The 26,328-nt window shown below is 39.5% G+C and overlaps 3 protein-coding genes across 4 annotated transcripts in view; all 3 read left to right on the top strand.

Moving 5' to 3' along the window:
* The window catches only part of LOC307016627 (voltage-dependent L-type calcium channel subunit beta-1-like), a 29,716-nt gene extending 16,444 nt beyond the window's left edge, over positions 1-13,272 (top strand). The window contains exons 3-13 of one of the 2 annotated variants that reach the window (XM_079645814.1): positions 2,122-2,241; positions 2,440-2,562; positions 3,722-3,858; positions 4,678-4,745; positions 7,057-7,085; positions 9,186-9,266; positions 9,754-9,812; positions 9,924-10,033; positions 11,814-11,965; positions 12,553-12,648; positions 12,979-13,272. In XM_079645814.1, the coding sequence (XP_079501940.1) occupies positions 2,122-2,241; positions 2,440-2,562; positions 3,722-3,858; positions 4,678-4,745; positions 7,057-7,085; positions 9,186-9,266; positions 9,754-9,812; positions 9,924-10,033; positions 11,814-11,965; positions 12,553-12,648; positions 12,979-13,263 (1,260 nt within the window). In that variant the 3' untranslated portion in view covers positions 13,264-13,272. Of the gene's footprint in view, positions 1-2,121; positions 2,242-2,439; positions 2,563-3,721; positions 3,859-4,677; positions 4,746-6,444; positions 6,606-7,056; positions 7,086-9,185; positions 9,267-9,753; positions 9,813-9,923; positions 10,034-11,813; positions 11,966-12,552; positions 12,649-12,978 lie in introns of both variants that reach the window. The other variant, XM_079645813.1, reaches the window with a different exon arrangement.
* A 1,456-nt stretch (positions 13,273-14,728) lies between these two features.
* Positions 14,729-16,453, top strand: LOC307016629 (voltage-dependent L-type calcium channel subunit beta-1-like). Its single transcript, XM_079645818.1, has one exon. The coding sequence runs from the start codon at positions 14,732-14,734 to the stop codon at positions 15,311-15,313; it is 582 nt and encodes a 193-aa protein (XP_079501944.1). The 5' UTR covers positions 14,729-14,731; the 3' UTR covers positions 15,314-16,453.
* A 2,816-nt stretch (positions 16,454-19,269) lies between these two features.
* On the top strand, positions 19,270-24,767 carry arl5c (ADP-ribosylation factor-like 5C). The gene is made up of 6 exons (XM_079645820.1): positions 19,270-19,579; positions 20,647-20,707; positions 20,811-20,958; positions 21,522-21,605; positions 22,722-22,873; positions 23,309-24,767. Exons 1-6 carry the CDS (start codon positions 19,534-19,536, stop codon positions 23,355-23,357), a joined length of 540 nt encoding a protein of 179 aa, XP_079501946.1. The 5' UTR covers positions 19,270-19,533; the 3' UTR covers positions 23,358-24,767.
* Positions 24,768-26,328: the final 1,561 nt, after the last annotated feature.

Genomic DNA, 26,328 nt, shown 5'->3' with positions numbered 1-26,328 from the left:
CCTTCACTTAGTCAGCGATTATGGTTTTGATGACTCACAGCTGGTTAATGGGGGCGGCTGTTAATGTGCTCATTAGATGCTGCATGCCACTCACAAGCTCATTCCTCCTACCTGAGTGGGATGCCTCCTCCAGCGTTTGAGTGAATGTAACAGGAAGTGGGGATGGTTTGTGGAAGCCCGAGGACGCCTTGAGTAGCTAGCCATCGCCTTGGCAACAGGGAGTGTCTGCATTTAATGTGTTGTTACCAAGTCACAGAGCCTTGAAGCAACAGTTGGCTGAGCTAGAATCAACATTTGCGTTTGTTGTTTTCGTTTTAAATCATACAGAGATGCATGGATGGTAATCAAAGGTATAGAGGCAGTTTCATCCCACATACATACATGTGCAAACACGCTGACGCACCACACACATGTTTCACTCATCAACATATGGACAGTCTTTCTCTCTGGATATATTTAGACCTTCAGGCGCACTCGGCTCACAATGTTTCTCTTGAGGAATGACATCAAGGACTCTTTCATTGATTCTTCTCATGGCATTTTACTTTTATCCCACCGTTGGCTGTTGAAATAGAGACAGAAGGAAGGCTGAGAAAGAGAGGGTGATGACCTGCAACACAAGTCCCCCACCAAATTCCAACCAGCGATATTGCTGCTTTAGTGTATTGTCTTTATCACAAGGCCCCACTGGGACATCTCACATTACTTTTTATCTTTATAATAAGCATTCAAAACAATTCAGGCAACAGCAAGTTGGCTGCAATGAACCAAGAGTAGGGCGCAGGGCTGGGTATCAAATCTCAAGACTTAAAAGAGTACTGCACTGATTTAGTATCGCTTTAAATGCTCGCTATGACACTTGGGCATGTATACTTTTCCTTTCCTTTAACAAGTCTTGATGTTAATTTGCAGGTTTTCCAATTCAACATTTTATTTAAGGTCTTCATTTAAGGCGCTGGGCAGTTCGAAGTATTTTCTGAAATGGAAAGAAAACATTAGAACATGTTTATATTCATTTATATTACACATTAAGGTATCAGTAATTGTATTGTTTTGGTATAAACACTAAAACTCATGGTCTCTTGCAAAGATTTGTTACAATACGCAGCCCTTGTGCAGAGATATATGTGTTGTACTCTACTGAAATCTTGGTGTTGTCTGACTAATCAAGCAATGGGAATTTTCATCATCATTGCATATGGTGTATGTCATCTTTGCGCATTCTCACCTCTATTTTAATAGCCCACACCTAGTGACTCACTTGTTCTGCCTGGCACATTCAGCTGTCCGCATTCTTGTCGGCACCTCCTACAAAGCGCCAGGCAGCCTGTCAGCTGAAAAAATTAAAATAAAACAGCAAGAAGAGAATAAGTGGGATTGTTATATAAGTTGAACACTCAAACACTTGAGAACAGAAGTTCAGGCTGCCTCCCTCTCTGCTGAACAGTACAGTAGGCTCCCAGCAGGCTCGGGTTTTTATTGTGGTATGGGTGTCTGGATGAGGGTCAGCAGAGTCAAGTTACTGTACATGAGTGGTGGATGTGCTGGAAACTGTAGCCACTTCATGTGAAATGAATAACCCCACTAATATTATAAAGAGTCCACGGGTCATTTTTTTTTTCTCTATCTCTTTTTCTGTCTCTACTTGACACTTCTACACACTGAATATGTTGTACTTGTGCAAAAAACTAAACTGCTCGGCCTCACTATAGCTGCAGTGGAAATGTTGTTATGCATCAGCTCCACCTCAAATTACAGAGTCAGCTTTCATGTAGTATGAAAGCCGAGGCCCCCTTTGTGTCTTTGTAGGTTATGCTTCTCAAAGCAGGCTTGACATTTTGACCACAAATGAAATTGCAAAGGCAGAACCACAATCGTTCTTCTTCACACTCAAGACGAGAAAGGTGGATTTAAAGGAACCGGAGAACACTGGGAAATCTTAAAGATGAACAAAAAGGTTGTCAAGTTAGACAGCAGACATTCAAACATATACCCAGACTGCACTGAGTTCATCACAATTGACTTGGTGTACTCCGATGATGCTCCCTCCAAGGGTTGATTCATAGGAATGTTGTCCTTTTTCTCCTCCTCACCTTTATTTAAAGTTGTTATGCATTTCAGGGCTCGGCAGACTCCTACACGAGCCGGCCTTCGGACTCAGACGTGTCCCTGGAAGAGGACCCCGAGGCTCTGAGGAAGGAGGCTGACAGACAGGCCCTCGCCACGCTCGAGAAAGCAAAGGTCAGCGATAAACTGTTGTATCTCCACCCGTAATGGGAAGTATTAATTTAATAGTCATTCTTATTGCAAAATCTTCACATCAATGTTGTGTTTGGACACTAACGAACCTTATCCCCTCGTTCAAAGGGACACTAAACTCTGTGTTGTATTGAGTTAGCATCTGTATACTAATATCTGTGTTTCCCATCACTGCTCCAGACCAAACCGGTGGCGTTTGCTGTACGGACAAATGTCGGTTACAACCCCGGCCCCAGTGATGAGGTTCCTGTGCAGGGCATGGCCATATCCTTCGAGGCCAAAGACTTCTTGCACATTAAAGAGGTATGAACTTCTCCGACTCTCCAAGGAGAACACACCTTGGTATGGAAAAGCACGTTTCGGTACGGAAAAGTATAGCACTAGAGCTGTTAATGTAGTTAGAAGTAAAAGTCTGCACTGATTCATCCTGAACTAAAGGTAAGCCACAGGCTGCAGGATTGTGTAGGGGGAAACAACAGCAGGTCTTTGAGAGTCAAACAATTGGCAGTGATGATGGGATCATGTTTTATTGCAACTCACTGCACCGTCTCCTTCTGTCAAAACCCTACCCAGGCCATGAGTGGGCGTAAGCACTAACAAGAGCTGCAGAGCAAGGAGAATTGAGTAAAACACATTTTGTGGAATAAGGAAAAAAAGTAAAGTGATAAAAGTATTGTCCTACTTTCTGAATACAAATATTTTGTTAAATTAGATAACATTAGTTTCCTGACATCAGGCGTAAAATGTATTTGCAAGAATACATTGTGCTCAGGTTCACATAGGGCTACTACTTGATTCAGCAACCTTATATTGCAATAGTGCAACTGAAAGCCTGCATTCAAACTTTCCCAAAACAGCTTTGAGGGTAAGAGGAAGAATACAAAGCACATTTAGAGCAGGCAGTCATGAAACAAGCAACACAAATCATTGCAGACTCAACATCCTCTCTTCTCTGAATACGAACCTCTGCCACCAGGAGGAAGACTTTGTGTGGCAAAGTGCAAAACCACATCACTTAGCGATGTTCTGTTCATGGTTTGTCTCAATGAGGCTGAACCTAAGTGCATTTGTGCAATGTGTAATAAGTACAACAGCATTTTTGCGCTAAGCACTTGTGCACCTCAATTCTACCAGTTTTTGGTGTTTTCATGTTATGTATGTAATGTTTGGTAATTTAAGGCAAGATTTCCATCTCAGAAAAAGTAAAGTTTACTCTAATCTATTCTACTACAATTGATTGTACTTTAGGCTTTCTGTACTATGAACGGTACAGTTCTGTTCTATGTGCTATTATTATTTTATTGTTAACTATGTATACATTTATGAAATTGCATACAATTAATTGTTCCTTGCACTGTCCATGTTGTTTCAAATGTGTACATTTGAATTCAACCCAGTGATAATGCATGTGAAAAGGAAAATGCTGGTACGTCATTGGTTACAGATGTCTGTCTCTTTGCAGAAATACAACAATGACTGGTGGATCGGACGTCTGGTGAAGGAGGGCTGTGAGGTGGGCTTCATCCCCAGCCCGGTCAAACTGGAAAACACCCGCATGCTGCAAGAGCAGAGGATGAGACAGAACCGACTCAGCTCCAGGTAACTGTTGAAGTCCCTCAGCAGCTCCAGGATCAGCGTCACAAACAACAACCACACTTTTCAAAACAGGTCAAACCTGAGTCACACATCACCCACCAGGCAATGTAAATCTTCCTTAAATAGACACAATCACTGCAGTGAGTCACCGTATGCCACTACAACTACAATATGTATATACTATAGATTTCTGAAGTGTAGGTTTTTTATTTTGTATTTTCCAGGAATGTATGTGTGCTTGACTATCCTACACACACATACACACACATCATCAACACATATAACAATAACAAGGGTTGATGGGATTCTAGTATATACATTTTACATGGAGTTCACTTCATTACTTTAAGCTGGGGGAGGTACTTTATTTTTGGCAGGATTGGGAAAACATTCCACAATAACCTTTAAGTGTATTCTAATTTAAGTGGTGCCACGGGGTATGTTGTTTTCTGGAAAATAAAGGAGATTTTCTAAAGTCTGAAAACTGAGCCAAGAGGAAGTGCAGAATACAAATTTTCTCTCACACCACTTGAATTACAATAATATTGTGGAACTTTAGCTTTATGAAGCATAAAACACGTCGCCTACCCAAACTTTAATTACTTTTTCTCAAAGTCAGAAGCTCATTCTGGCTTTTTCCAAATGTCTTCTCTTCACTATTTATTACCAGAAGGCCAATACAGCACTTTGTTCTGTAAAACCTAACATATTACTTGTTGGTAAAAATAAACATCCTGATACTGTGTCCTCAGTATTGTGAAGCTATAATTTGGTCTTTACTTTACCACAAAAATAACTTTCTTTTTTTTTCTTCAATAATAGTAAATCTGGAGGAAGCTCCAGTCTGGACGTTGCCACGGGAACCCGCAGGCCCACCCCACCTGGCACAGGTGAGGTCAAGGGGGTCTCCCTCTCTTCTGTCAGAATAGTGACTGTGTGCCTGTTTATGTGGGTGTATGTGTACAATCCTGACACAGCGTGATGAGAGAGGCGCCTGATATTTAGATGAAGATTTTAATTGGCTAGTTAGTCAGGCATGATGATGAATCACGGCACATCTCAGTGGGTTGGTCTGTGATGTGAGAGAGGTCTTAGGAGGTCTGTCATTAGCACACATGACGGCACTGAAATAGAGCCGAGAATGGACCTCACTCATTTAACTTGACAAGTATGTCTGGCTTTTGTGTGTGCATCACCAGGACGACAGAGAGCTGCTCGATATCCAGAGAGACAGCCAGAGATAGAAGTGCAAACACGGGGAACATACTTTGATAGACATTAAGATTTTAATTAAATAGAGCAACTTTATTGAACAGAAAACCTGTATACCGGAAAGCACATCCGTGTAATATACCTAGTTCACCCTAAAGTAGGTGATCTCACCTAAAGAAACATTTTGACATTTTAGGAATCATGCTTATTTAGACAATGGATTATATTTGATATCATATGCCCATTTAACACAATCAGTTATCAACTGACAATAAACAACAACAAAAATATCACTTAATATTGTTTGTATTTTTACAATGGACTGTAAACTGCAGGTGTTTTGATGATATCATTAACAAATTATTTCAATCCAGGTTGTTGGATCCTTACACCCCATGGATGCTTAGCGCACACACACACACACACACACACACACACACACACACACACACACACACACACACACATATATATATATATATATATATATATATATATATATATATATATATATATATATATATATATATATATATATATATATATATACTCACACACACACACAAATATACAGATGGCTCTGTTCAAAGGTAAATCTGGCTATCAGCACCTCTAAAGGTCACTAAATAACTAAGAAAACACGAAACCAGAGTATGTTTTTTTACACTGAAACAGATGAGATAGAACATGTTGATTATTGAGCTTTAGGGGTGCTTGAAGATAGTATTGCTTTTAGACACAACCAGTTTAGCTGTTTGATATTAGAGCGGTATAATTCTCCTCATCTCTCAATTTTCACGAAGCAAAAAAAGTGTGTTTCCCAAAGCCCTACACACTTCCTTTAAAACTGGACACCTGCCAGCCTTGTCTGCCCTTCCCCCTCCACACCTGACACCCGAATCACCAACAATAATCCCACCACACATCTATTTCCAACACCCATCTTCCCTCTCAGCTTGATTCCTTCTTTCCTTTCTACTACTTTTCTCGATTGTGCAGCCCCTGCTTTACACATCTACACTCCAAGTTCTGTTGCTTTCTGTCCACTGAATCTATTCTGCTCATGCTATTGTACCTTTCATCTGTGCCTTGCTTAATGGAAATCTGGTCTGTTCTTTTTTTAAACTCTTTCTATGTTGTTTCCACTTTAAATCATATAATATCAACTTGTTTTGATCTCAATATATACCATCTCTTCCATGCCTCTTTCTGGATGCATTTCACATTCTCTTGACTCTTTCTCCTTTTGCGTTTTCTCCTCTCTGATGTCTCCTATCTCATCCTGTTTTTACTTTGCCCCTTTTTGCTCTCTCTCTCTTCTTTCCCTTCTTCCTTGTCTGTTTTCGTCTTCTCTCTGCACCATCCCCCCTCCGTCAGCTCACATGGACATGTCCAATGTGGCCTTTGACGTTGACCCCCTGGACCTGGATGCTGAGGAGCCCCCTGAGTCCCAGGGTGACCCTCGCTCCTCCAAGGGCATCTCAGGCAGCGTAACATCCCCTCAGGCCAACGCCCACCGACTGCCCTTCTTTAAGAAGGTAACATTAGGGCGACAGGACATCGCCAGACCCCCTTCTGCATCTGTCCCCTCCAAGATGTGTTCAGCTCTAATCTCCTCTTCCCCTCTCACTAACCGCTCACAACTGAACTTTCCCTGCCTCACCTGTAGCTGGATCAAAACCTGTTTAGCCCCTCAGGCTCTGGTCTTGACAGTAACACTGATATATGTATGTTTGTTTGTTTGTTTGTTACCGTGCCTGCTAGCTGGGAGAGGCATTAAACTAACTGATACACTCTGAAATGGCTGCTGCTGCATATCCGTCTGAATCTATTTTAAAATGAAGCCACTGCAGGCATTCATTGTAAACTCTGTTTTAATCAATAACAGCTTCTCTCCCCACTAATACTATCATGTCAATAACTAAATGTGCTTTTGTGTTTTGTGCTTTCTTTTGTCCCTTCTGGCTTTTGTGTGGAATGGTACTGTAGGTGGCCCAGCTAAACAGAAACAGAAGTCGGTGAGTGTGGTTCGATCTTAACACCAACCTCTCACATTTCTGAGTCCTCGTCCTCTGTTGTGTCATTGTCCCATTTTCTTTCTTGTGGTGGTACGAAATCAGTCTGCGGAATATTGGCATATTGGCATATTCACAGGATAATTTGTATATCACGGTTTGTCATTCCCCAGAGCTTGTCTCACAGCTGTCAGTGTGCAGATGCAGGCGCAGCTCCATCCCAGACCCTGTTAGTCAGAGTGTAACAGTAATACATCCTGACATGCTTTCATTTCCATTTATGACGGATGATTTAAGCGACAGTAGCCGACAATCAGCAGTTTTCATGCTTTTCAGCACAATTTGAATCACACGTTAAGGCTGCAGAGCAAAGACATGTTATGATAGGAGTGACAGGCATTGGCCTTTAACTCATCATTCAATTACTGCAATGTAGACTGGATATCTGTGAACCACCATATCTCAACATTAGCCTTTTCTTACAGATTTTAAAACAAAATCGCTGTGTTCCCACGGTTCATTAAAAAGTATAAAAATACTTATGTATCTTTAAAAAAAAAAGGACTTAATTGGTATAGGATAATAGGATTTTATGAATTGACATTTTATCTGCGATTGGGATGTACTGTCTGTTCAATTGCAACAACATTTGGAAATGTTTTACACTAATATTTAAGCAAAACTGTCCATCATTTCCAAAAAATATCTATAATTATGGCTGTTGTAATGTTTAATTACATTTCTTTTTTGAGCAGCAACAATTAATGTTTTGCTGCTTTCACTCAATACAATATCTGCAATTTGTATTTATAGTTTTTCTTTTAAAGATCTGATGTTAAAGAGTGACAGCAAAGTGTAATATTGAACTATCATCCAGATCTATGTACACCCTCCTCCATTACTCACCACACTAAATTGTGCTCCTGTTATTCCAAAGCTATTGTTATGTCCAGTGCTCCTGCTCTGCCCCTTAAGAGACAAGAGCCATTTGGAAACTTTTAAAATATGTATTTTTAGCTTCTGTGAATTCGAATGAGGTGAAATGAGCTTCCGTTGCTACGCTTTATGTAATGTAATGTAGTGGAGAGGAGCACTCCAGCACTATCTCCTGCTTGAAGAGCCTCACAGCGCACATGAACGAGGGGGCGTGCTTGGAATACCAATCTAAAAAGAAATCCATCCAATTTCAATGTTCACAAAGCATATAGGACTGTTTTCACCCCACTCTCATTGAAAACCGATGGCTTCCAAATAGGACAAATGCTTATGTAGTCCTTAAAGCTGAATCATTCCTTTCATGTACAAATAAGCCTCAAGTTCATGTGCCGCATTAGAGATTGTGTTTGTGTGTGGGTGTTCTATATGAGTCCCTTTCATGCTTATAGGTCTATACATTTTTTGTGAAAATGGCTTAATGATATCCACAGGCTGAGGATGTACAGGGTTCTTTAGGCGGGATAAAGACTAAACTGAACTATGGAGAAAACAGTGCGATTTATTTCATTGTTTGTGTGTACGGGTTTTATAAAGCCTTCACAGACATTTGCGCCATGAACACATTATTGTTGGTTTCAAGCTTAAATTGGAATTGAGGATAAAAAAAACAAATAGAAAAACATACAGTTTAAATCCAAATGGAAAAGGAAGTGCATTCTTACTATGAAACTCTCAATTCAGCATTTATTGGCAGTAATACATTGACAGGTGCCGATGCACAACAAAAAAAGGAAAGTGTGAAGTGTGACGCCTGTGTTAGAGTAGCAGCTCGTCCACGAGAGCTTTCCTGACACCCTAGCGTCTGGTGGTTTAATTATGGACACTAATTATGTAAGAATGCAGACTAAGAAATAGGCGAGTGCTTTCAGAGAGAAATTGATCCCCGTCTCTGACCATTCATAGCCAGTCAATAAAACCAATGAACTCCAGCATCTAAAAACCCACAATCCATCAGTCTGACTGCTCAAAGAGAGGGCTTTGGTGTTGAGTTAATGTGGATTTAAGTGTGAGTGTACACCTTTTCGAGCTGTTTTAAATGCACGCGCAGACGCAACTTAACGGCCTCGCTCACCCTAATGTTTGTGCTGTCTTTTTTCTCCGGCTCAGATGGAGCATGTTCCCCCCTACGACGTGGTTCCCTCCATGAGACCCATCATCCTAGTCGGACCATCACTCAAAGGATATGAGGCAAGGAGAAAAATAAGCAAAATTCTATGTACCTTTTTATTTAAGTACTGTAATAATTGCAATTTTGAGGTAGTTCTACTTCTCCGTTATATTTCCTGCTGCTTTGTACTAATACTTCACTACAGTTCACAGGATTTTTATATATATAAAACAAGTAATTTAACAAATGTTATTACAGGTTAAGATAAAACTGAATCAAAAGTCAAAAACTACAATGTAGCAACAAGTGATGAACACATTAAAGCTTAAATAATTGTTATCCAATATATAACAAATACTATTCTCAAATTCGCCTTTTTGGTACTTGTGAGTTTATTTTGATGCTATTACTTTTGTACTTTTAGTAAAATCTTGAATGCAGGACTTTTACATGTAACTGTGTACTTTTTATTATGCAATAATACAACTTTTTACACCTCTGCCAACATTTATTTGTCTTACATCGATGTTTACTATTATTGTTTGTTGTCTAATGTTTCGTCTCTAGGTGACAGACATGATGCAGAAAGCTCTCTTTGACTTCCTGAAACACAAGTTTGAGGGCAGGTAAGAGTGAGACCATCTGCTCTCTGAAGCCATCATGTATTGTACGTTCTGCTTTAACTGGCTTCTGTTTGCCAACTCGGTAATGACTGCTTTACTGGATATCCGTTTCAGGATATCCATCACACGGGTGACAGCTGACATATCTCTGGCCAAACGCTCAGTCCTCAACAACCCCAGCAAACACACCATCATTGAACGCTCCAGTACCCGATCCAGCCTGGGTAAGACTACATACAGCCACTTTGGATCTGCACAAATCACAGCCAAACAAAAATGCCATTAACTCCACAGTTTCGACATTCATTGGACTCTTATTTTGTTATTTGAATAGTCATAAAGCACTTGATAAAATATTGCAGTGCAGAACAAGTAAACGTAAAATATTTATTTTCCTCACATCATGTTGCAGAACGTACATTTTAAGTGTTTTCAATGTCTGTGTTTCATATGTTTACTGCTTTCATTGTGTTTCTTGATAGAAAGGTGGATAGATAGATAGATAGATAGATAGATAGATAGATAGATAGATGGATAGATAGCAAAGTTGGCAAAATCCTTCAAAGAAAGTGTAAATGTTCCCCCCTTTTATACCCCTTTTTGTCTGAGTCTGATCTGGTCTCTCTCTTTCTTCATCCTGTCTTTTCTGCCCATCACCCAATCTTCCTTCCTACTGTCCCACCTCCAATTTTCTTCTTGTTCTTCTACTCTGTATTGATTCAGACGTACTGGGTACGTATGCTCTCCTTGCAACAAAACAATGAAGCCTCTCTCCTTCCTCACTTCCCTTTTCTTCTCACTTTATTCATCATTTGCTCATACATCATTTGTCTGCTTGTCTGCTTGCCTGTCAGTTTGTCTGTTCCTCATACTTCTGTTTGACAGCCTGTAGTCTCTAACAAAAGAAAAGTATCACAAAACCAAAGCAGGGAGAGATCTGTGGGAGGGCAACAGGGCGGCTGGCAACCGCTCTAAACTGAGTGGGAATGAGCAGAGATGGAAGCCGATACTTTCCATACTGCTCTCCCCCTTTTTTTGACCTAGGATAATCCATACTGTCATTCTGGTCATGGCAGGGGAACATGTTTCTCTGTGAAGTTAAATTCAAATTTGCAAAAGTCTTTGTTGAGGTAATGAAAACCTTGCCAGCTATTTCTTTATATGAGTTAAAGTTCATGAGTCTTATCACTCGGCTGAGGCCCTGTTTTTTTTGCCTCCATCTTGAATTCTTTATGCTTCAGCCCTCTGGAGGCTGCTGCAGTGTGTGCAGACCCGGCTCTCTGCAGATTGCCTTGCCCCCATTTTCTCTCCCTGGCACTGGTTTGGCCGCGCCCACGCCTCAGAGGGGCCGAGGTTTGCCCAGACAGGCGAGGTTTCCAATTCTTGTTTTCAGTTTTAGTCTCACTACTTACAGGCTGATAAAAAAAACACGGGTGGGGGGGACTGCGCTCAAAATGCTGAATAACAAGCTCTTATAGGCTGTTGTTGAGGAACAATGAAAACAAAACACGCACGCAGTGCAGAGACTTGAGTGGTTCACCTGATAAAATCATTACTGCTGTGCCCATTAGCGCTAACAACAACTAATGTTCCACCTAATTTGTTTTGAGAGGGTGTTTTTTTCTGTTTTATTTACATGGTGAAAAATTATGCTCTTATTACAAGTGATTACAAGGCATCTCATTCTTAAGTGCCTCCTTCCTTTGAAATAAAGAAAGATCAGAATAACATAAGGTAATGTTGAGAGGTGGCAACAGAATGAGGATGCTGCTCTGTTCCATTTAGCTTTGCATAAATGGAACTTAACTGTGATCCAATCTAATTCATACGCTTGGAAATATGTTTTTCTAAAATCTTAATCATGCATGATTTAGTACAAACATGTTGGTTATGTACTTATGGCTGATATACACGGCTACATCTCCTCATAGTTAGCAGAAGATTACACAATTATTTTGCCTTCTCGCTGAACTTACCTGTGTGTTCTGTGTGCTGGGCCTTCAGCGGAGGTGCAGAGTGAGATCGAGCGTATCTTTGAGCTGGCCCGCACTCTCCAGCTGGTCGCCCTGGATGCAGACACGATCAACCACCCCTCTCAGCTGGCCAAGACCTCCCTGGCTCCCATCATTGTCTATATCAAAATAGCCTCACCTAAGGTATGGCGATAAATGAGTCTTAAATCAAAGCCCTATTTATGTGTTTCATTTTTCAGCATTACCCTTTAAATGTAATTATATTCTGTATAAAAGTGCTGTAGGAATAAGTCTTTAACACAGAAATTAGTTTTTGCACTTCTGGTTTCCTCAACTTCGCTCTTGTGTTTGGGATTCGCAAATGTTAAAGGTTTGATGTCTAAAAGAAGGTTTGTGTTGAACACAGGCTTAAGAAATGTTAATATTTTGTTCTTTTAGATAATATATGTCCATAAATGCCCTTTAGAATGTTGAAGCTTTAAGGTATCACACAAAAATGGTTTCTAAATTAGGCTACAGAGGCTGTGAGGGACATCTAACATACTCAAACAGGCAAGGTTATCCACTTAGTGGTGATCAAGTAAAGTCATGCAACCTTTTTGTAGCTTGTTTATAGTTTTTGGTTATTACATTTACTTGTATTGAAGGAATCAGACCAATACTTTATCTCTGCAGCACTATATTTTGTTAGCTGGATTCAATTTGCCTACCTACCCCTACCTATAACATTGCTTTAGTAGATTCTCTGAAGGGTCTTTGTCTCCCTGCAGGTCCTCCAGAGGCTCATCAAATCTAGGGGGAAATCCCAGGCCAAACACCTAAATGTGCAGATGGTGGCAGCAGACAAGTTGGCCCAGTGCCCACCTGTGAGTATGCTTTGTGACCTGAGTAATCAAATAACACTTCCTTTAATATAGATAGGAAAGAAACTGCAAAGTTTGGTGTGTGTTGGTGCTATAAGGGGAAGATTTTAGAGTATGAGAAAAACTTGTTTTGTTAAAAGAGCCTTTTAAATGTATTTTACAATTCTACACATTCTGCGATACAGTACAGGTGAAAATAATAAATGTTTTCGATCCCAAATACTCTGCAAGAAGACATTATAGAAACAAAATAATTGAAAAGTTGACAAGTGCAAGAAAATTATGTTTTTGCTTGTATTGTCTCACATTAATAGTAATTTTATTTCTGTGCAGGAATTGTTTGACATCATCCTGGACGAGAACCAGCTAGAGGACGCCTGCGAACATCTGGCTGACTACCTGGAGGCGTACTGGAAGGCGACACACCCCCCGAGCAGCAACCCCCCCAACCCTCTGCTGAACCGCACCATGGCCACAGCAGCTCTGGCCTCCTCCCCCGAGCCCGTCTCCAACCTGCAGGTACAGGTGCTCACCTCCCTGCGCCGAAATATGGATCTGTGGCCTGAAATGGACGGTCCTTTAGCCAATGAGAGGAAAGAGGAAGAACATGCTTTCTGAAGTCCAACAGAGAGGGCAGAGGGGGGGGGGGGGGACTCTGTTACCTCAACCACAACCCAGCAGCCTGAAGGAAAAGCGCATTAAAACCCTGTCGATGCTGTATATAGAAACACATACTCACGAGCACACCTGACACGTAAATGAGCCAAATTCACACACATGAGCAGCTAGCTTTAAGAACACCGACAAGAGAGATTTGATGAATGTTAGCAGGTCAGCGTTACCTTGCCAACGCTGTTTAAACTGTGAGAGCAAACCACACTGGACTTAAAGAGTAACTCAGCTCTGCCGTTGGGGGCCCCTCCATATTGCTGTAATGAAGAGTAAAAGGATATCTGCTGCCCCCCACCCTGCCCTCTTTAGCTCTGTGGCCTCCTCTCGCCGCCACTTTTTCTTCTCTGGGAGGCTGAATCCAGATTGCTGTCTTCCTCCGTGTTGCTATGGTACCGGCCCGAAAACAGCAAGTCATGTCCGCCTTTTCAGACGGAAACGCTTTGTTTCGTTGGAGGCCGTTGCTAACACTGTGTCCACTTTAATCTTTTTATAATCCAAATATTAATTTGGTGTGTCTCTACTCATAAGTTACGACTGGCTGCACATTCATTTATATGAGTTGCACATTGTCATAGATATTTGTGTCACCAAGCAGCAGAATTTCACCAAATGGCTTAAAACATGTTTTATATTTAATTATTGATGCTGTCTTAGAAGCCTCAACAAAAAAGTCAAAAATAACATCCAGAAACCGTTGCTGTATTTTTTTAATTTACGTGAAATTATTTCAGTCTTAACATCATGTGCTGCAGAGTTAAATTAATAACTATATAATAGTTATTTCTGCTTTATTTCTGCCATGAGGTCAATCTGCCAGAAGGTGGCACTGATGTCATGTTAGATATTCAGACTGCTTGTTTAATAACTGCGTGTGTGTGCGTGTGTGTGTGTGTGTGTGTGTGTGTGTGCAAAGTGAAAACCAGAAATGTGTGAGTGTGTGATATAAATAGGTTAATGTCAGTCATGAACACTAACGCTTTCACAACCACAGGTCCTTCAGCGGGAACATCACGTTCTGTGTTGAATGCTCTGACTCCTGCTAACTACAGCTGCAACAAATAGTGGATCGATAGAAAAATAAATGCCAAATATGTTTACAACCTAACCTAAACACTTTTGTATGCAATTATGGCAGAAAATGCTGTTTTTCAGCCTCTCTAATAAAGAGTTGTTTTGCTTTGCTATGTTGAATGTTATATTCAATTAGTAGCTCTGGGTTTTGACAAAACAAGACATTTCAAAAATATAACCTTTGACCTTTGAGAAACTCAGACTGACCAATTGGTTAATAGATACAGCCACAAAAATAATTTGCAGTTTAATCTATAATGAAATTAGTTGGTTTCAGTCTTAATGCTAAGCCTGCCTACTAACCACTGACAGTTTGGTCTTGCTCTGCTGTTTGTGTCTCTGCATGGTTGCTGTGTGGCATGTCTGGCTGCAGGGGCCGTACCTGGTGCATGGGGAGCAGAAGCGAGACGGGCCTCTGACAGAGTGTGGCGGGAGCGGCACCCTGCAAGACTATCAGACAGACTTGGGAGGAAAGCCTCAGCAGCAGCAGCAGCAGCAGCAGCAGCAGCAGGCGTACCTGCGCTCTTCACGGGGCCAGCTGCGGGGGGGCAGCGGCCGGGGGCTTTCCCGGCAGGACACCTTCGACTCTGAGACCCAGGGCAGCCGGGACTCCGCCTACACCGAGGCCGGCGACTCCTGCATGGACATTGAGACTGACCCCTATGAAGAGCCCGAGCCCTACCGAGGGGGAGGGGGCAGCCGCCTCCACCTGGCGCAGCATCACGGCAGGCAGGCATCCTGGGAAGACGAAGGTGCCGAACCGGACCAGGAGAACCTGAACCACCCTCCGATGCCGAGCCAGACGCAGCCACACGGACGCGCCAAGCTGAGGGAGCGCTACTGCCAGGAGCCTGTGGACACCGGGGCCAACATCAGCCACAACAAGAACCAGGACGACTGGGGGAGGGACGTCTACATCCGCTGAGCATCACCACACAGAGGGAAGGAAGCTACTGGACAGACTGAGAGATGGGGGAAGGGTGGGGAGGGTTTCAGGTATTGTGTGGGTTGGGGGCCATGCCAGTCAGGCTGACAAATAAATCTGTTTACATCCCAGTGCAATGTAAAGAAAAACAGATGCCATTCATCAACTTCTTGCAATTCAATTTATTTATGTTTAGAAAAAATTATATTGTTCTGTTTTTTGTTTCCTTACTGCATGAATATCATGTATTTCTATACTGACAGCACGAGGACAGTAATTGTGAATCTCTGATTGTGATCGATCTCTCCTTCAGTTGTAGAGTGTGACGGCCTGTAGAGCTGTAGTCTGTCCTGTCTGTCCTCTGCAGTCTTAAACAGGGTCTAATGTCAATGTCCCCACGTACAGCACAGTGTCAGGGTTTCTCTTTACCTTAATCTCACTCAGTGCTTTTGGATTTCAGGGTTTCTCCCACATTGAGATTCAGAAGTTACAAGTCCCTCAGCTCCACGTTCTTATCACCCAGACCTTAAAAAAGAAAGTTGATGGAGAAGTTGCCATATTTTAACACAACAATTTATTGATGTTGCTATGTTCATGCTTGATAACAACAAAGAGTACACTCCAAAGATGTTTACTTCTTCTTCCCTGACCTGGTTCAGCCACTGCACCCGTCTGTCTGACCTAGTCCTCCCGTTTCTGTTTTCCTTTTCCCTGTGGGTCCCGAGAGCGCCTTCAGGATTCATTTTCTAACGTGGTGCAAATTCAAAGCAGCACTGCTATTGTAGTTGTGTGAATGAAGTGTCCTGCCTTAGTCACTCGCACCCTAAAACATCCTTATTTCAAGAAATCTCCAATCACAAGTGCCGGAATGTCTTGCCAAGCCATGTCCACCCCTGCCACGGTGGGATGTCTTAACTCTTGTTACTCTCATCCCATGTTTGTGTCTCTTCGTGTCTTGTGGCTTCTCTGCACCGTAGCTCATGTCGTTTTTTTCCTTTGCACCATCTTTGTCGTCTGTTTTTCAGGGCTAATGGTTATATATTAAAAAAAAAGTGCTTGTGTGTGTGGTAAATCACTCCTGACTTCCACCCAAACAGCTAGCTTTTCTGATATTAAATACCACTTTCTTCTTACTCTTGATTTCTGACTGAAATAGTGTTGTTTTTTCCTGTGAACATTTGCTTCTTTTTAAAAAAAATCTTCAGTTCTTGTGAGGTATTGAGATGAGTATCAAGTGGGGTGGGGGGGTAGGACCAGCTGTGGTCTTCACTCAGTTATCTATAATGGAGAGTCCATGAATGTCTTTGGTGGGCCGCTTGGGCCCGCCCGTCTTCAGTTGAATAAATAAATATTAAATAATGATCAGTAAATAATGTTATTGTTGCGTTATCGCAATTGTTAAAAATATGAACTAACATGTATCATTGGTGCCTGATTGTAGCTACATTTTGCTTTTTCTGCCATTCATTTTTAATCTGTGGATAAATTCGTATTTTAATTAAAAATGTAATCAGAAAATGCAATTGTGTCGCTTAATTGATACGGTGAGATGTGAATACACACTTCACAGACCCAAAACCTGCATGTGTATGTCAACATGTGTGTTTGAGTGATGTATTTTATGTCTTAGAGCTTATAGTTAGGGGAAGTCCATTCGATACAATTGATTAATATTTGTTTCTCTTCCTCGTAAACTGGAACTACATCTTCCTTATTTCATTCATAGTTACTGTGATTTAAATGGGTGCGTTACTGCGTTACATTATGTGATGGAACTGAACCGAATCTCCCTGCGGATGTAATTTACAAGCGAATACAGTGATGTCCTCTCACAGCAGCATGGAAAATTGAACGTGACCAGAGAGGAGTGATGATTGGTTAACGCGGGGTAAAACTTCAGGGTAAGCCAATCAGAGACAGAGTTGGGCGGGTCTTGCCTTATGGGGAAAATACACACACACGAACACTTGCTAATGCTAACACACACACACACACACACACACACACACACACACAAACACACACACGGCAACGCTCACCACCAGCAAGTTACTTTTTAAAAGTAACTTGCTCAACACTGCTGAAAACACACAGAACCTTTAACAGAACATGACAAGAATAGAAAATGCTCTAAGATTGTTGTCATTTTATTGCTTTCACATTGATATACACTGAAACTGTTACCTCCTAAGCTCTCTAATTGCAGCGATGACACGCGAGAAGTCTTTGGGTCGTGAAGGAAACGCTTTGAGAAAGCCACATAAGTCAAACGTTCTGCCAGTCCAGGAAGTGGTTTTATTTTCTCATGTTCAGTGTTTGTGTCATGTTATCATCTGCAGTGGAGGAAATGTCACAAACACGGACACTGTTTCCATCTGATAACTAAACGTAAGTGTTATTTAACAACATGTGGAGGCTAGAGCCCAGTGTAAAAATACTGTAATATAAGACAGCTCAGTGGAAGAAGTATTTATATGTTTTTTCTTCAGTAAAAGTATCAATGTCACACACACTGTACAAACACTACAAGTAACATGATTTTAGTGAAGAGGATAAAAACACAAGTATTAGAAGTACTCATCATAAAGAATGACCCCTTTTAAAAATGTTTAATAATATATATTATATTATGATCTCATATAAAATGCTTCATGTTTCTTCTGAAATATAATGAAGTAGGAGTATAAAGAAGCTTAAATTGAAATAGTTAAGCACAGTGGAGTTGCTTTCAAGTTGCATACTCATGAGCAAATACAAATGTTCATTTAGTATTGTTGTTTTTCAAAAAGTATACAAACGGCAGAGTCCCACACTCACAGTGCAATGACTCTTTGTGTACATTGAACATGTCTAACAAATAAATTAAAAAAAAAAAAAAACAATATAAATGTATCAACTAGAGGAAATAAACCAAAAACTAAAATGTTATTGTAATAGATTGTGTTTAAATGTGGGTTAACCAGGCAGATAAGGAACTGTACAAGTTGAATGTCCTCACTGAACAAAAAAGGAACTCTGGGAATGTTTGGTATTTCATTTAAAGAAATGAAATGGCCATACCACACAGAAACACTTTAAGTTGTACTGGCTATTACAATGTTTGGTTAGGGTATATTATTTTAGAGTGCAGTAGGTTAGTACTTGGAAAACACCTTCCCGAATGTTGGAAATCACGGGGATTTTCTTTAAAATACCCAGTTTTGCTTTCTGTTGCTTCATAATACAGACAGTGGAAGGAACCTAGTTTTCCTTCAACTCCATATATGGACAGTCCATGTGTGTCATTAGTTGCGTCATCAGTCCACGCCTGTCGTCGGTGTCTATGTTGCCTTCACGTGTTCCTGAATAAACTCTTACTTATGAGCTACAATGGTAAAGTAGGATTTTTTTATACATTTTCTTTGAGTTTAAAAATATGAAACACCTGAAAGGCTATTAGTCAAATAAACCTGGAAGACTTGATCTACTGTATGTATGTTGAAAAAATATGTTTTAAATGTTCAGTAGCTACGAACCGGTAACGCTGTGATACTGTTGAAGAGACTTTAGAAACATATTTCTAATTCTAAACTGATAATAATTGACACTTAAAGCCTATTTAATGGTTTAAAATTATGTTGAGCTGTCATACAATTTAAAAGAGATGTGAGGTTTTAAATCTAAGCAACATTTGTATGTCACGCCTTCAAGCTAAGTGAGTAAAAAAATAAACAACTACGCTATTTATAAAATAATATGTATTTTTTTTTTTTTTCAACATCCTATATTTCATATACAACATATCCTATAATCCTTATTTGATCATATAAAATATAATTACATAGGCTGACCAACTGTGAATACCACCTTTATTTTTAACCAAAATGTTGTATTGTTTCAATCAATATTTAGTGCTTTATTTACTCAATCAGCTTTGGCAGCTAGGTATAGCCTACAAAATAATCAAGTTGTAATGTAAAGCCAATAATATTTGTGGTAATTCAGACATTTCCAACGGCACATGAACGCACCATTACTATGCACTTCGTTCGTGAGTCACATTTTTAAGAGGGTTTCTAGGAGGCGCCACCCACTCACGCAATGGAGCAGTAGAACGCGATATCACATAAAGGAATTCAGGTTAGTTTGCTAGTCAGCAGTTTACACTGAAGTGTGACTCCATCAGGTCGGGTTTACTGGATCTTATTGTGTTCGTTGCTCACATCTCACACTTGTTGAATATGGGATTTATTCTGACCAAGATGCTGTCTGTCTTCGGTGACACAGGTAAGATAAAGTTCATTTCAAACGAGATTTGGTGTCAAGTGTTGTTACTTTTAAAACGCTCTCCAATTGTTTAAGTAGCATAGGCTATCCTGAAATAATATGTTGAAAATTGACTAAATAACTATAAATAACTATTGTTTTCATGTTGCCTATCACAATAACACAATCATTGGTGGAAAGTCAGTACAGTAACGTTACCTTCTAATATACATGATTCAACTCTTAATTATGATGATATGTTTTTATAGAAAAAGCTACCTTTGAGTCTATAAGGTAATTAAAATAAGCTAAACTTTTACGGGTTGCAACATAACAGAGATATGTATTTTAATACGAAATTCATTTTCATAATTCATAATCCTATCCAATTTATTTAGGCCAAAATAAAAGATATCGTTCAGCACAGGTCACTCGTTAATGTTTCTTCTCTTTTATCACTAAACATATGAATGTTCTTTTATTCAGAGTGACTTACAGTAAAAAAATAACTGTCAGCAGTTGATACACAGCACGCCTTTGCCATGTAGTGACGTAACAACTTTACTTTAACTGACGTATTTCTGTCCTTTATCTTATCTGTGTGTACTTTTTCTCTTGTTTTGCTCTGAAATGAACTATGCAACTCAAGATTAGAAGTCAATCAATCAATCAATGTTTATTTATATAGCCCATTATCACAAATGTTACATTTGTCTCAGTGGACTTCACAGTTTGTACAGAATATCAGTATGACAATACGACACCCTCTGTCCTTAGACCCTCACATCGTACAAAGAAACACTTCCAGAGAAAACCCACAGTTTAAAGGGGAAAATGGGAGAAACCTCAGGGAGAGCAACAGAGGAGGGATCCCTCTCCCAGGACGGACAGATGTGCAATAGATGCCGTGTGTAAATCGAAAATATAATACATTTTACAGCATAGGTAATCCAAATGTTTGGAAATGCATATTAAGAAGACTAATCCACGAGGATATCCATCCAGGACTCATGATCCAAGAAGTGTGCTCTAATGAGAATAAAAACATGTTTGCACTGGGTAAATGTGATCTACTTTTCTTCCCTCAGAGCACAAAGTAATCATTGTGGGTTTGGACAATGCTGGGAAGACAACCATCCTTTATCAGTTGTAAGTGTTTTAGCACAATTTTCCGACATAAATAGTGTCATATAACCATAATATCTGCTGAATATCTGTATTTATAATGTGGTTTTTTTCTCTGCACAAACAGTCTGACAAAAGAAGCTGTGCACACATCACCAACCATCGGTAGCAATGTTGAGGAGATCACCGTACGTAAAACACACTTTTTGGTCTGGGATATCGGAGGACAGGACAACCTTCGAGCAAGCTGGTACTCGTACTACGGCAACACAGAGGTACGGATCACTTCCTGTCTACAGCAGCACAGATAAAGGCTCTGAATCACAATTTACAGTAACAAATCAATCATAAACGTGACATGTTGCTGAGGCATTTATACAATGTTTCCCCCCCCTAAAAACACATTGAATCTTGCTTTTGAACAAGAATTGATAATTGACTTGGTATGATATCAGATATCCAAGTCAGAAAAGGAAAGCATTTATTGGCTTGTGTTTGTGTTTGCCCATTAACCTATATTTTTTAATTGAATTTGGGGATAAACCCCTTAATGCCTCATCTTATTTCTAACGGTGGCCCTTAAATAATGAGAATATTTAAAACCAGTCAACAACATAACACAATACACATAAGCGTTCTCCTGCAATGTCGAACACAATAATAAAAAACATTTGTCAAAGTACAGAAAAAGTTACTTATCACCATTACATAATCACCTATAATATATTACATATGTGTGCAGAAAGTTTGTTGTTCCCCCCTCCTGATAATACAAGCTCTGATAATATGAGGTTTATGACTGTGTTGCTTAAATCTGATTTAATAACTTCTCTTTCAGATTGTGATTCTGGTTGTGGACAGCACCGACCGTGAACGTCTCACACTCACCAAAGAGGAACTGCACCAAATGCTTGCACATGAGGTACAAATCAAGCTGTGTTGACAGATGTTTGTTATTTCATGAGTAACAATCATTATGGTCCAGATGTTACCACGTCTTTACATTAGATTAGATTACAGCAGCACAGAGGTGCAGAGGTACTTTGGTTCTGCATTCAACATGTTAACTAGTACAAAAGGTCTTGACATCCTATTATATGTTGTTAAGTACTACTTATGCAGAATGGCTATTAGAGTCAGGATAATGTATGTTACTGGATTGGATAATATGTGTCTCTACTGTAGGCTATTTTTATTATATGTACAGCACTTTGGCTCGACCAAAAATCGTTTATAAATGTGCTATATAAATAAAACTTGATTTGATTTGATTGATAATATGGATGCATTTTAATGTTCTCATTTTTATTTAATGTTTTATTTCTTTTATTGTCATTTTCCTTTTAGTTTGTTATTTTTGTTCCTTGATGCCTAACTTTTTTCCTTTATCAATTTAGTCAGATATATTTTTAATGATGTGTTCAATGATATTCTAATTTAAAACAAAGGTTGAATGAAATTTAAATTAGTTTACATGCTTGTGAATTTCCAACCACTGATGATCACATGTTATCTTATCTTAATGTATAATACTACATCCTAAGGAATTTTTGGATTACTTATTTGCATTGACAATCTCAATCCAAAAGGAAACTTAGACAATCAATTGTATGTGGCAGAGCAGGAAGTTTGAAATGCAGTTCATTATCATAAAGCAGAAAGGAGCAGGAACTTAAAAGAACTCATATACAAGTACCTCAAATTGTACTGAAGTACATTCCGTGACAGCAGCAGGGTTAATACTTGACGTAAAACCCTTTTGTTATTCTGTCTAGATGTCAGAGATACCCACCTGCTTTTAGAGTAACTAATTGTGCAATAGGTAACAAAGCCGTGACACAACGTGACGAGGACGTTTCGGCTCAGACTTTGTGAGTCAGCGTGTTGACATGTGTCTGAATTTTCCGCTGAGGTTTATGTTCTCTGTTCTCAAAAGTTGACGTTGGGTCATATTTGGAATTTCCATTGGAAACACTTCAGCTCTTTAGATACAAATATAAAAAGCAACATTGGTAACCCTTCTGCTTTTTTGTTTTAGGAACTGCAGAATGCAGCTCTTCTTATTTTGGCCAACAAACAGGATGTGAAGGGCTCGATGACGGCAACAGAGATCTCGCAGTGCCTCACACTCGACTCCATCTCATCACACCCCTGGCATGTTCAAGCCTGCTGCGCCCTCACAGGGGAAGGGTGAGTCTGCCTAACGTACCTCACACTTTCTCCTCCTTTCTGCTTTCATTGCTCCTGGAAATGCTTTTGTCAGGAATAACCCATTGGAATGTAGCTTTTCAAGAACACAGAATAATAGGACAATAAGACATCAGTATACACTTCAAATAAAATACATCTCGTAAAAATGTATAAATATTGAAATAAATGTAGAAGTTGCAGAGAAAAAAACAGTTAACAAAATAAACACAGCAGAAAAAAGTGATGACACAAATGGAACATACATGCAAACAAACATAAATTGTATATCAATTGTTTACAGATAGATTATTTCAAACATAAAAGAACTTGCTTAGCTAGAGTTAGTCTGAACAACAACATGTGTTTAGAAACATTTCAGCTGTATTCAATATTTCCGTCACTCAAAATGCTTTCTTTCTCTCCGTTCTCTCCCAGTCTACCAGCCAGTCTGGACTGGATGAAGTCTCGGGTTGTTGCAAACTAGAAGAACGCACTCCAATGGATGAAACGTCCTCAATCTGAGCCAACATAGAAAGGCCCTGCAGAGGCCTCAGTATGTGTATATTGACTGTTTTTGAGGCAAAGTCCTCTGAATACGGCATCTGTGATAGAGCCTGCTGCGCCGCGCCACACCTTTACAACCAAGGCTTCAGGGTGGAGGAGCAAAGGAAAACCCTGGGTGATCCTAGAGTCGGTTAATGTTCACCATTATCTATAAATGTGTACTGTTTTTGTACTGTTAAAGAAGTGCTTGGATATATTTTAATATCCATCTTGAGGCAATAACAGGCAGATTTATTTATGGAACCCATTTAAGACACAAAGCAATTCAAAGTGCTTTACATAAAACTTCAAAGCATTAAGACAAAGTGCATAAGAAACATACCACGAAATGCATTTCAATACAATTAAAAGCCGTCATTAAAGGGCCAAGAGGATACAAAATAAAACAACTTAAAAACAGGAACAGAATACAACTGTAAATGTAACAGTGTGAAGTTATCACATTGAACAAAAGGCAGCGAAAGACAGCACAGTCTCCAGGCTTGATCTAAAGACCCCAGGGTTAAAGCGCTCCCAGATATTTGGTCCATAAATCTTCATTGCTGAACTCGAAGTTGTTCTCAGTCGTGGTGACGTAGATGAGAACAACTAGGGAGTGTTAATGTGCATGTCCTAAAGGGACCCGCATAGAGAGGCTCCCTAACCAGATATATCACATTCCTCTTTTCTGTCACAATGGGCTTCTTTCATTTCCATGGGGTTATTTTTAAAAGTATAATCATTAAAGTATCAATAATGTATTCATTACTGGAACTAAACAAGTTTTACCAAATATGTGACAAACTACACAGAGGTTGTAGTCCGGTTTATCCCATATTTTAATATTATCAAGCTAATCCAGTGCCCTTTTATTCCTCTCGTGCCAACACATTAAGCCTTAAGTGAGACAACCATGATCTTATCTTGACCTTTGATTCTCGTCACCAATTACTTTCTCTTTTAGTTTACATGAACTACTCCTTTTTCAACCTAAATAGTACCCACACTAGTTACAAAACAGCTGCCTAGTATTAAGCCTCTTCCAATGGAAGACTTTTAAACAATAACTGTGGTCAAACTTTACAGCAATACCGTTCCTCCTGTGGCCAAAGAAAGCCTGCAATATTAGGATACAAGTCTGCCCCTAATGTATACATTGTTATCAAACGCCATTGAACAACAGAACTATTTTGTTAGACATAAACATGTTTAGGAAATTATTTTAAGAAAACAAAGCTCTTGAACTGTATATTACAAATGAGCTGGCTGCTAAGTACTATGAGTCGTATTTTTAAAGTATGTATACTGTATTGTGTAATTGCTTTTTTTTTAATAAAGAGTATTACAAATATACAGTGGATGTGTTTTCTATCTTGCAGCAGTGATACTAGACTATGGTCTACTGTAGCATCATAAGCTCTATTATATATATCCTTTATTTAACCAGGTACAAAGTGTCATTGAGATAAAAATCTCTTTTTCAAGATCGACCTGGCCAAGAAGGGCAGGATGAACAAAGTTACAACAGATAAAACACAGATAATACAGGCAGACGAATACAGTGGTCGTAAAACACAAATTAAATGGCACATTAGCCAGTCGATATGGAAATAAAAGAAACTATTATAAATCATTAAAAACTGGCAACATTTAAAACAACTTCAATTATGGGATATACAAGATCACATCGACCAAAGGATTCTTGTTCTCTGTCCTTTAAGATGGACTTAAACTCCCCCATAGTGATCAAATCTGAGGGTTTCAGCTCCTTCTATATATTATTCCATGCAGAAGGGGCAGCATATTTAAAAGCTTTTTTACCCAGTTTTGTTCTCACTTTAGGAACCAACCTCTGAATAAGATCTTGGGAGCGCAGGCCATATAGACTTTGTTTTTCACACATATATGTACAAATATAAGAGGGAACCAGCCCAAGCAGAGATTTATATAAAACCCAAAAAATGGGAAAGTCTTCGTGCAGACAAAGATGGCCAATTAGCAGCAGCATACAAAGTGCAGTGGTGTACACACGATATCCACATCCAGTAACAAAACGTAATGCACAATGGTATCCAAGCTCTTTAGGCACTGGTCAGAGGAATTCATGTAAAGAAGATCACCATAATCCAAAACCGGTAAAAACGTTGCAGAGATCAAATATTTCCTTGTCTGAAAGGAGAAACAGGATTTATTTCTGTTAAAGAAACATAATTTTATTTTTTGCTTTGAAACAACATTTTCAGTTTGTGACTTGAAAGATAAGTTCTGATCAATAATAAAACCTAGATATTTGTATGTAGTGACTCTTTCAATATCAGTCCCTTGAGCAGTACAAATCTTGGGGAGAATAGAAGTTAACTTTATGCCATTTGAGAATATCATGAATTTGGATTTGTCTGCCTTTATTACTAACTTGAGTTGAGATAAATGGGATTGAATAACATCAAAGGCAGACTGGAGGAAATCAAGACTTTGCTCTATAGAAGAGGATGAACAATAAATAACAGTATCATCTGCATATTATTTTTGTTTGTGCTACACAACTATAGGTCATCTTAAAGAATTCATAATTAGTCTTTAAGAAATGGTAGCCTTTTCTCTCTTGAAAGTAGATGACGAGAAAAAAAATTGATAAAAGAGGGGGCATCCGGATTTGAACCGGGGACCTCTTGATCTGCAGTCAAATGCTCTACCACTGAGCTATACCCCCTTGTGCTCAGTAGATGTGGTGTGTTTCTTATTTAAATACTATCGACATCTGAAATAAATATGACTCCGTATAAATCGTGATCGTTCATATTATGTTTACTTTAACGAACTGATTTGTATTGACATTGGTGTCGTAGTCTTTAAATTGTATTTGTTAAAGGTACAAACCTGTTTGACCACGTGGGGGAGAACTGAGCATAGAT

The sequence above is a fragment of the Notothenia rossii genome (assembly GCF_949606895.1).
Source record: "Notothenia rossii genome assembly, chromosome: 8".
NCBI lineage: Eukaryota > Metazoa > Chordata > Actinopteri > Perciformes > Nototheniidae > Notothenia > Notothenia rossii.
Note: the sequence above shows the minus strand (reverse complement) of the source record. Positions and strands in the feature narration are given on the sequence as shown.

Bases quoted from the DNA above. Each gene is read 5' to 3' on its own strand.
- arl5c (XM_079645820.1), top strand. From the start codon at position 19,534: ATGGGATTTATTCTGACCAAGATGCTGTCTGTCTTCGGTGACACAG. The intron at 19,580-20,646 runs GTAAGATAAAGT...TTCTTCCCTCAG, and splicing joins GTCTGTCTTCGGTGACACAG to AGCACAAAGTAATCATTGTG. The intron at 21,606-22,721 runs GTACAAATCAAG...TTTTTGTTTTAG, and splicing joins ACCAAATGCTTGCACATGAG to GAACTGCAGAATGCAGCTCT.
- LOC307016629 (XM_079645818.1), top strand. From the start codon at position 14,732: ATGGTTGCTGTGTGGCATGTCTGGCTGCAGGGGCCGTACCTGGTGCAT.